The sequence below is a fragment of the Pygocentrus nattereri genome, chromosome 2 (genome assembly GCF_015220715.1).
Source record: "Pygocentrus nattereri isolate fPygNat1 chromosome 2, fPygNat1.pri, whole genome shotgun sequence".
Classification (NCBI taxonomy): domain Eukaryota; kingdom Metazoa; phylum Chordata; class Actinopteri; order Characiformes; family Serrasalmidae; genus Pygocentrus; species Pygocentrus nattereri.
In genome coordinates this window covers 13,730,781-13,742,116 of record NC_051212.1, presented here as the reverse complement: position 1 = coordinate 13,742,116, position 11,336 = coordinate 13,730,781, and the positions used below count along the sequence as shown (strand labels likewise).

Here is an 11,336-nt window from a genome sequence, read left to right as displayed (position 1 = left end):
TATCTGCAGTGCACTTGTAAAATGAAGCTCCTATGTAGTCATTTTTGATGAAAGTGTTTTCTGTGTTTGCAGCGCATTTATGAGTTTGCAATGTGTGTTTAATTGTACTCTGAATAGGTTATTTTTCAGTCACCTTGTGTATCGTTAAAATCTATTTACATGCCTTAAAATATCAAGTCTAGACTTACTTCCTCAATGTGTCGTGGGTTAGCCCACCGGCAGTGTGGTGCAAGGGGAGAGGCTCTGGTGTTTTTTTTAGCATAATATATGTTGGTTCTCTCAAAAAGAAAAAAAAATGATTCAAATTAGAGGCATTATAATCCTTTGTATAGTGGCTGATTTCCATCAAGGTATGTCCTTTTGTTGTATATATTTCTGTATGTTTATTGTATGTTTATAATTTTTTCTGCCATCATTCACACACATTCACTTTTGCCTTTCAATGCATAGTTGGCAAATACTGTTCATTAAATGCATTTAATCTGACAGGAGTACTATTTGGCTACACTAAGTAGCTCAGTTAAAGGTCTAAAGAACAGAAAGATAATTGTGTGTGAAGTATGTGAAAGACAGTGTTTATCAGCAGTGTTGGCAGTGAGGAACAGAGACTATACCAGATAGGAAGTACCACTACTTCCTTTTTAAGTAACACAAGTATGCATCACTTTTAACCACCGTTGGTGTTGTTGAGGTTGGATATTTTGCATCATGTTTACTAATGAGAGCACATTGGTGAGTCTTTTTGTTTTTGTTTTTGTTTTTTCCAGCATTGAGAGAGAGACAAGTAACTGGTTTCATTGGCCACTCTGTCATTTTGAAATCAGGGGTGGATCCATCCTGGAAACTCGATCGAGTTCAATGGTCCATCTACACCAACACAACATATATTGCCATTTTTGAGAATGGCAAAGTTGAAATCAGGTCCTCTAGATATATGGGGCGTCTTTCACTTCACAAGTCTTCAGGAGATTTGGAGATTAAGGAGTTAAAGGCAGATGACGGCATGAGATACACGGTGTCCCTGCTGAGCACAACCTTCAAACAGCAAGACAACCATATTTCCTTCACAGTTTTAGGTAAAAGTCAAATGAAAACATTCCAGAAACATTCTAAAAAATTTTGATCTAAGTGACAAATGTATCAGCAGTACACTGATAATACATGCAGAGCTGTGGTTATTGTGGCTGTGGCCCACCAGATGATCTGATTACCCCACCCCTTGGTTCAATGACTTATATAGTGGTATAATAACTGTAGTGTACAGAAGAGATTACTGAGTTTGTATGGTTTGCTTTTATTTATTGTATTTATTGCCTGTCAGCCAATGTTCTGTGTTTAAGTGATGCATCCTATTCTTGAAAAACTAGACTTCGTACATCTGTGATGACAGAAATGACATTAAATTCCACTTTGACCTCGACTTTGAATGGAATTCAAACTTGCTTCCAAAACCTTGGCTTTTGCTGAACTTTTACCATGTTGATTCTTTTCCCCCCTGAACAAGTAAACTATTTTTTTTAACTCTTGATTAAATAACTATAAGCTTTGGTAGAGCTGAGATTAGGTTTCAATATTACCACATCCTAATATGACTAATATAACTTTGTCATTCTACCAGCAATGTGGAAGAAATAACAATACCCAATTTATATCCTGTAGAACATCTCAGAACACCAAACCTAACAGTGCTGTCCAGTTCTTTGATTAAAGAGGACTGTAAAATTACACTGAAGTGCTCCTCATTAGAGGATAATGTCACTCTTTCCTGGACACCTGAGGATGGATTCAATGAGCCTCTTTGGATCAGGAATAACTCCCGAAAGTCAGTTCTGTGGACGTCCTTCACACCCAACAGAAATGTAACCTTCACCTGCACGGCCACAGATGGACATTGCGGTGCGTCGGCTCATCTTACTGTACAATGCCCAGGTATGTGTGTCATCCTGTTTATCAGAAGTGTTCTGTATCACAAATAAGGGGCGAACTTGTTCCTATAGTATAGAGCCGGACATTATGTCCTTGAACATCGCATTATATTTTAAAGATCTCAAACATAACACACTTTATAATGAGAAACACATAGAGGTTTTAGAGAATTCACAGTATTAACACTGATTTACTAATGATAAGAGAGAAACCCTTGTATTTACCAAACAGCACCTTTTTAGAAGAGTTGTTTATTATTCTTATTGTTTTTCTTCTTATTAATATTCCTCAACTTATCATTATTTTTGTGTTTGCGTATTTGTCTGCTTGTTTCACATGTATTACATCAGTATTAATAAAGATTTCAGTCAGCATTGAGGCAGTGACCGACAAGGTTTCAGTCAGGGTTGAGGCACTATCCCAGGGTTGGGATAGTGTAGTGGTTAACACCTCTGCCTTCCAAACTGTAGACTGGGGTTCAATCCCCAGTACCTAAAACTGTGAGGGAAATATGGTTGTCTTGCTGTTTGAAGGTTGTGCTCAGCAGGGACACCGTGTATCTCATGCCGTCATCTGCCTTTAACTCCTTAATCTCCAAATCTCCTGAAGACTTGTGAAGTGAAAGACGCCCCATATATCTAGAGGACCTGATTTCAACTTTGCCATTCTCAAAAATGGCAATATATGTTGTGTTGGTGTAGATGGACCATTGAACTCGATCGAGTTTCCAGGATGGATCCACCCCTGATTTCAAAATGACAGAGTGGCCAATGAAACCAGTTACTTGTCTCTCTCTCAATGCTGGACAAACCTGGGCAAACACCCTGCACTATACCAATAAGAGTCCTTGGGCAAGACTCCTAACACCACCTTGGCCTAACTATGAAAATTGTAAGTCGCTCTGGACAAGAGCGTCAGCCAAATGACTGACAAGGATTTCAGTAAGGGTTGAGGCAGTGGCAGCACAGGCAAAAAATACTGCTCTGAATTAAATTAACCACATTTAAGTAACCCCTTAAAATCCCAAACTTATTACATACTACTATGTACTTAATATTCAGTAATTACAGGGACTTCAGTGCAAACTGACTGAGCTATTCTGTGAAAAAACTTTGGGCCAGTCAGTGGTGGCCCTGGCCATTTAAAGGGTTAACATGCAGGTAATATGTAGTTTTGGGGTTTTTATAAATTACTTCTTAATGAGTGTAAAATTCATGAATAATAAACACTTGCAAACAGCTTGTAAGCCTGTGTGAGCCAATATCAGGTCAGTGTGACTCATTGGCAGTTTCAGCAGCTATGTCACTTCCATCTGCCCCCAAATACTTCATAAGTGCCCCTGAGAGATTCATTTTAAGGGTTAGCTACACATTAAGCATTATCATGTCATGGCACCGGTATTGTTGGCAAAAATATATATTACCAACACTGAAGCAGCAGGCTAATCAATATTAATGCTATGCTTCCTTTGTGAAGGCTTAATGTAAAAGCTAGCTGACAGCTTTCCTTCAGGCTATGCATTAGCTTGACAACACTATTATGCAATTAAGTGCATAGAAAATGGTCGTAATCATAAATGTCTTTTTGTTTTTCATTTTTTAATTGTACTTGTAATTGTACAGAATTATGTTGTTGTCACTCCTCATAATATCAACAAGCATTGAATTCAGGGCCACAAAAACTTTCCAAAGATAGTAAACTTAGTTTACATAACATTAGCAAACCAGCTTACATTAGCTTACCAGCTTAGGTACTAAAAACAATGACTACCATCTAAATTATTAAATTGACATCTAAATCATACTATATTATTACTATATTGTAATTAAACTTATATTACTATGTTATAATTAAACTATAATTGAAATATTATTAGTTATTATCCCCTCACAAGCACCTCAGAAAGTAATTATTCAGCCCCTATGAGCCCCTGTGAGGCCCTATGCAACCACTTAGACTGCTTATTAAGTAGAGTCAGCACTGTTTCAGCTGCTCAACAGTTTGGGGTCTCTGTTGTCATATATGGTGCTCATCATGCATGACACATTTTCAAAGGGAGACAGGTCTGGACTGCAGGCAGGTCATTCTAGCTCCTACACTCTCTTACTACAAAGCCATGCTGTTGTAAAGGTGCAGAATGTAGCTTGGCATTGTGTTGCTGAAACAAGCAGGGACACCCATGAAAAAGACGTTGTCTAGATGGCAGCAGAATTTTTGGATGTTGTTAATATATGGCTTCTGCTTTTTGTAGTAGAGCCTTACCTTGCAGTAGTAGAGGCAACAATCAAACGGCTTTACTGTGTTTACTGGCAAGAGACTTCCACAGCAATTTTTCAATGCAGTGCCATCTAAGGGCTCGAAGGTCACAAGCACTCAGTATTGGTTTTCAGCTTTGCCCTTAACAGAGTGGGGCAAGTTTCCTGATTCCCTGAATCTTTTGATAATATTCTTCATGACAGAGACTGAAATACCTAAAAATCTGGTTGAGGATTTTACGCATTTTTATTCAAAGTGGTAAGCCTCGACCCAGCCTCACTCATAAAGGATTTGACCTTTCCCAGATACTCCTTTTTGTGCTCAAGCATGATTACATCACCTGTTTAAGATGATTTCTGAACATGTTAACAATGGTCTTTGTCTTCTGTGTTGCAGGCATCAATGTCAGAATCAGCATTTATGTACAAAATGAAACATTAATTATCTTGTCTTACAGTTTTAATTTAAACATATGTTTTTATTTGCATTTCACATACTGTCCAAACTTTTTGAAAAGGCAAAGAATTTGCATATTTTCTTTATCATTTGATATTGTTATGCATCCATCAGTTTCAGCACTGCATTATTTTTTTTTTCAGGTGAATCTAAATCAGGAACTTCATTCTCCGTGTTCAGTCTGCTCAGTAGTTTGATGGCAGCGTCTCCATATCTGCTGGTGTCCATTGTGCTGACGGTCAAATGCTGCAGAGCTCAGGGTGAGAGCAGTTTCTATATTACCCTGAAATGAATGAACGTTAAAATAAGTTCATTAAAGTTGATGAACGTCTAATTTGAAGTGTTCATCATTGTGTATTTCACAGCTAAACCTGATGAGCTGAACACAGTGTGAGCAGTGATAGAAGATGCAGCGTGTAGATGAGGGTCCAACAGAAAGGTTTTATGTCATCGTTTTAATCTTGTTCGTTTTAAGTCTTAAAACCAGAATCCTGCACTTTGCGCTTTAGCAGTTCTCATGGCTGTTTTTAAAGCTGCATAGTTGATGAACGGGTTAATCCCCAATTAGAGGTCATTTCATCTGGTAGGTCAGCAATAGAGGATTTTAAGTAGCGTCTCCATAAACTAAAACATCCAGTAGACTGATTTATTCTTTCTCTCAGTAAGTGCAGCATTAGTAATGAGATGCTAGTAATACTGTTTCAGTCAGGGACAGCTTTAAAATGTATTATCACTCCCGTCTGTCCTCATATTCACACTGCTAAAATTTGTATTTTTTATACAACTAAAATATGTTTTGCTTTTACCAAACAATAAATAAAAAAAATAATAATAATAATAAATACACAGAAGGTCTTGATGCAGGTTAATACAATTCTTTTCATACATTTGATAACTGTTGAAAATATTTATATGAACAATAAAAGTGCTCCCTCAATTTTTAAATTACATTTTATGTAACTTTTGTTGCATTTTCTTCGTATTGTAATTCATATCCACTCTTCAATCATAGCTCCTTTTGTTCAAAGGATAAATATAACAAATGATATTCTGTTCTGTCTATATGTTTGAGTTTAATACATTTTAATAGTAATGAATCTACAGATCCGTGTATTCTTCTGGATGTCAGAGCCATTCACAGTTTCTTGTAGCTGTTCTTGACTACCATTCAGAACCTGTGTCAGTATTTCAGCACCATGTGCTCTGTATTAGAGTTGCCAGAGTGGGTTATTTCACTCAAACTTTTATACATTGTACAGAAATTTGCTCTGTGCACACACTTGTGTTTGATCATTTTAGGTTTTTGTAGATAAATGTATCATCATGCTGATTCTAACTGTAGTGAACTGCTGCTTGTCACTGCATAAAACAATAGATACAGATGGTTGAAATGGACGTTAGGCCACCTCTTGGGTTATTTGGTCTAGTTAGGATGTTGCTGTAACACTGTTTTCTTCTCTGGAGTTTATTGTGAACTTAAGAACTGTTGTTCTGTAACAGCTTCTGTCCTAAACTGTCCTAACTGAAGTCGTCATGGTGACTAAACAGATAGAATTTTCTAATTAAAATGTTTCTGTAATTTGGCCCCAGATTAAGAATGATTATGAGGAGCACCACAATTAGACCAGACTGTCAGATTGGCCCTGTTAGATTTTAGCCACTAAAGTGACCGAGTCAAATGGGTCTCTGTCTCTGCCAAGACTATGTTAATCTGATTAGTGAAAAAGAAACTATCATATCACAAAACTATCAAATTATCATGAATAATTTTGGATCCAATCAACCACCTATGAAATACACACTGATTGGTCTAAAGTCAAGTTCTTCCACACCAAACTCACCCATCATGCCTTTATGGAACTTGCTTTATGCACTGGGACTCATGCTGGAACAGACGAGGTTCTTCCCCAAACTGTTCCCACAAAGTTGGAAGCACAGAATTATTCAAAATGTCTTGGTCTGCTGAAGCATTAAAATTTCCCTTCACTGGATCTAAGGGTCATGGCTACCCCTGAACAACAACCTCATAGCATCATCCCTCCTCCACCAAACTTTACAGTTGGCACAATGCAGTCAGACCGGTCATGTTCTCCTGGCATTCACCTAACCCAGACTTGTCCATCAGACTACCAGACAGAGAAGCGTGATTTACCACTCCACAGGACACATTTCCACTGCGGAGTGGTTTACATCACTCAATCTGACGCCTGGCATTGTGCTTGGTGAGGTAAGGCTTGGATGCAGTTGCTTGGCCATGTAAACCCATACCATGAAGCTCCAGGTTCAGTTTTTGTGCTGAGGTTAATGCCAGAGAAGGTCTGCAGCAGTTACTGAGTTAGCAGAATGTTGGCTACTTTTATGCTCCTCAGTACTCGGTGACCCGCTGTGTAGCTTTATGTGGTCTACTACTTTGTTGCAGAGTTGCTGTGGTTCCCAAACACTTCCACTTTTCAATAATACCACTCACAGTTGATTGTGCAATATCGAGGAGGGGAGAAAATTTCTAAAAAGTGACTTTATGTAAAGGTTACATACAGTGCCACATTCAAACTCTGTGGGCTCTTTAAAATGAACAATTATTTTACAAATGTTTTTGAAGGCAGACTACAATACACCTGTGGCAATAGGACTGAATGAAACATTGGGTACTTCTCTCCATTTATCCATATAGTGTATGGGATAATTTTCAGGACAGGCCTTGATTATTTCAGCAAGACAAGGTCAAACCACATTCTGCATGTATTACAGCAGCACTGCTCTGTAGTAAAAGTCTAGGTGCTAAACCGACTTGCCTGCGGTCCAGACTGGTCACCCACTGAAAACATTTGGGGCATTATGAAATAAAAAATATGACAAAGGAGACCTTGAACTGTTGGGGAGCTGAAGTCATATCTTAAGCAAAAATGGGCAAAGCTTTCAAAACTACAGCAGTTGGTCTCCTCAGTTCTAAAACACAGAGTGTTGTTAAAAGGAGAGGCGATGCAAGACAGTGGTAAACGTACTCCTGTCCCAACTTTTAAGGAAAGTGCTGCTGGCACCCAATTCAAAATGGGTGCATTTTTTTTTCCCCATAAATTATAAAAGTTCTCAGTTTCAACATTTGATGTTATTACAATGAATCAAAAACAGTACATGTGTAAATGATTTATTCTATTCTGTTTGCGTTGACATTTTGCACAGTGTCAGTGTTTATCTTAACCATTGAATTACACAGGAAATAATTCTGTGGAATTCTCCTCTTAAGCGACTATGCACATAGATGATTTGTGCATTTGTGACTTATTGCTTAACTGTTCATACTAAGCTAAGTAAAGGCTGACGCAAACACAGACACACTCAAAAAAATGACCCAAGCCCTCATTTGGTGTACCACATTATTTTTTTTGCTTGATTTGCTCGAACAAATTGGTTAAATATTAAATGCATTTAGATATAATTGTTTCAACACAATACATTTACCCATCATTCATGAACCCAATACAAATCTGTTCGTTTCAATTCGGGACCTTCTCGTGCGCATGCGCCTTCCCACACTGTAAAAAATGATTTAGCCTTTAAGTTATGATAACTTACACTCTTTAGTTACCCTAACTATTCATATTGAGTTTTCGGATTTCAACTATAGTTTGTGAGTTTTTAGTCTTTTAACAAGTATTGTTAAGTTAATTTAATGAAGCAGATATTTTAAAGAGTCAAATGAACTTCATATTGTGAGTTATGCCCATGCCAGAGAGACCGTCATAAAGCGGCGTGAGGTAAGTGTGGAAGCAGTGAATTGTCCGTGAAGTTGAAAACCAGCCATATAATGGAGTTTTCTTGCACCTATACATACAATAAAATTATCTTGTGGTCATAAAATGTTTACAAGACGCCAGTTCTATTAGCTTAACCAAGTTGTAGAAAATGGCTAGCTAAAAAGAGGTCGGGCAAACCAAACACTAGGTAGCAAAGCTATTATCGGCCAGTTCCGCCTTTTGCGCAGTTCCCTTAGATAAATTAATGAAACTGTCGTCTTGTACATTTTATTAACCTTAAGACCAATGTATATGTACAAGACCCCTGAAAAAAAAAACAAATTATCAGCTTCTCCAGCTAGCTAGCACTAGCGTTAGCTTGGTTTGTCGACGTCTTTTAGCTAGTTAGCATTAGCTAGTTATCTAGCTAGAGAGGCTGATAATTTGGTTTGTGAGGTTTATTGTACTTACACATACAATATACTGGTCTTAAGGTGATGAAATGTTTACAAGACGCCTGTTTTATTAACGCTAGCTTAACCAAGTTGCAAAAATGGCTGGCGGAAAAGACGCAACCAAACCAAGCTAAGCTAATTGGCTAGTAAAGCTGTTAACTAGGTAGTTAGCGTTAGCTTGGTTTGCCGTCGTCTCTCAGCTAGGTTAGGTAGCTAACTAGCTAGTGCTGGCTAGCTAGCGAAACATAGTTAGCTTTTCTCCAGGGGCCTTGTACATATACATTGGTCTTAAGGTAATAAAATGTACACGATGACTTTTTCTTAGTTTAACTAAGCTGTACAAATGGCTAACTTAACTTACTGTTGGCCCAATTAATTCGCTAGATAGGTAGCTAGCGTTAGCTAGCTAGAGACTGGTAATTTAGTCTTCCCGCCCATTTTAGTCTCAGGTGCAGCGAGTGAATCGGTGTATTTCGGCAAAACACAATCTTTTATTATTGTACTCTTTTTATTGTTTTCTTGCCGAATGAACGAAAATAGCTTGCCTAAACATCTTGTAATTGGTACGAAAATCCGAACAGTCCGAAAATGCGCTTTCCCACTCTAGAAAAAAACAAACCATGGTGCATTGATAGCTCTTTCTCGATTCAGTGGGTGGTGGTGCATGGCCGTTCGTAGTTCGTGGAGCGATCTGTCTGGCTGATTCCGATAACGGACGAGTCCCCGGCGTGTTAAATAGTTCTGCGGCCCCACTTGGTCGTAGCTAACTTCTTAGAGGGATACGCGGCGAGGCGTAAGCCGTGCGAGATGGAGCAATAACAGGTCTGTGATGCCCTTAGATGTCCGGGGCTGCACGTTAGTTACAATGACCGGTTCAGCGGGATCCTCCACTGAGAGGCCCAGCTTGGAGGCGATCCGGTAGAACCCCGGAACGTGCCCGGGATTGGGGATTGGAACTGTTCCCCATGCACGAGGAATTCCCAGTAGGCGCGAGTCACCAACTCGCATCGATTAAGTCCCTGCCCTTTGTACACACCGCCCGTCGCTACTACCGATGGGATGGTCGGGTGAGATTTTTGGATCGGGCCCCCATAAATGGGGGACGCCGCTTCCCTAGGAGAGGCCCGAGAAGCTGATCGAACTTGGCTATCTAGAGGAAGTAAAAGTCGTAACAAGGTAGACAGTACCTACAGTAACAACAGTAGATTCAGACCAAAACCACCACCTCTTTAGGTTGGACCAAATCATGATCATTTGGTCCGGGTTGTGGTTAGCAGCACCTTTCACACCTCTTATTTTGATTTGGACCAAACTGAAAAGTCTGAACTAAAGCAGGTTTAATCACCCTTAATCACAATGACTGTGAGTTTGCATGAGAACTTGCTGGTTAGCTATGTACTTGTTAACTTGCATGTATTTCTGTCAATTAAAGATTCTTCTTTTCTTAAAGGATTTATTAACATTTTACTCTTTCCATTATTTTTGTATTATTTATATTCCATTATTATTAATGTGTCCTGTATGAAGTTCTTATATGTAATTTTCTGTTTTACAGGTACAAATAAATATGTTTATTAGAAAAATATACCAATTTTCAGCTATTTGCAATAAACCAAACAAACAAGATCAATTTAAATAGCCCAGAACCACTAAATGAGCAATTGTTTTCTCCAAATTTTAGACAAAATGACACTTTTTTTTTAGCTGTAGTTGAACAGCATCCTCAGCAGAAGCTCATGCTTCAGAGCGTACTGCAGGGCAGAGGGGAAGTGGGTGGTGTTCACCCTGCAGTAGTAGGGTGAACCTCAACGAGTGCAACATTCTGCAGCATGTTTTTTGGAATTGTTATCTCCCGTTTGGTAGCCTCGTGCAACCACTCGTACAATCAGTGACCATTTTCCTCTGCCGTAACAAGTAATATCCCTCTGAGCCTATCCCAACGCAGTGTTTTGCCCCTCTCTGCCTGAGTTAACGGTTTGCAGCATTGGACATTTTGCAGTAACGTTTTTTTTTTGCATGGATGTAAGCAGCAAAACTTTTCCTACTTCCATGCAAGCTGAACTCAGTTTTGTGCATGGGATTTGTGTCGCCAGTTCCCTATGTTTGCTCGAAACTCTTGGAAATCCATCTCTCACATGCTGCAGTCAGTAGCCATAAATTAGCTATTAGTGGCAAAAATCTCAGCAATTTATTTGTATGCTTGTCTAGGACGTGTGATGCATAAGTGGTAAATTTTTACGTTTTAGTTGATGTCATAATAAGCAACAAATAAATGTTGACAAATTAAATGCTGTTAATCCCTACACGTGCACTGATTTTATATCTATCTTTTGCAGTATGTGCATGACTGCTACTTATGCTCAATACAGTGAAGCACAAAGCATGAAGACTACTCAAAGGAGCGGTGTTGAGATCATTTATTAAAAAGGCTGCAACATTTTAGTTCTAAAATTATCAAATTCAAAAGAAAACTTCACACAATAACAAATCTACAAATCTCTTTACATCG

The 11,336-nt window shown here is 38.6% G+C and overlaps 1 protein-coding gene across 1 annotated transcript; it reads left to right on the top strand.

Moving 5' to 3' along the window:
• The first annotated feature begins 219 nt into the window (after positions 1-219).
• On the top strand, positions 220-5,583 carry LOC108436852. The gene is made up of 5 exons (XM_037547480.1): positions 220-350; positions 768-1,076; positions 1,660-1,929; positions 4,782-4,898; positions 5,004-5,583. Exons 1-5 carry the CDS (start codon positions 296-298, stop codon positions 5,030-5,032), a joined length of 780 nt encoding a protein of 259 aa, XP_037403377.1. The 5' UTR covers positions 220-295; the 3' UTR covers positions 5,033-5,583.
• Positions 5,584-11,336: the final 5,753 nt, after the last annotated feature.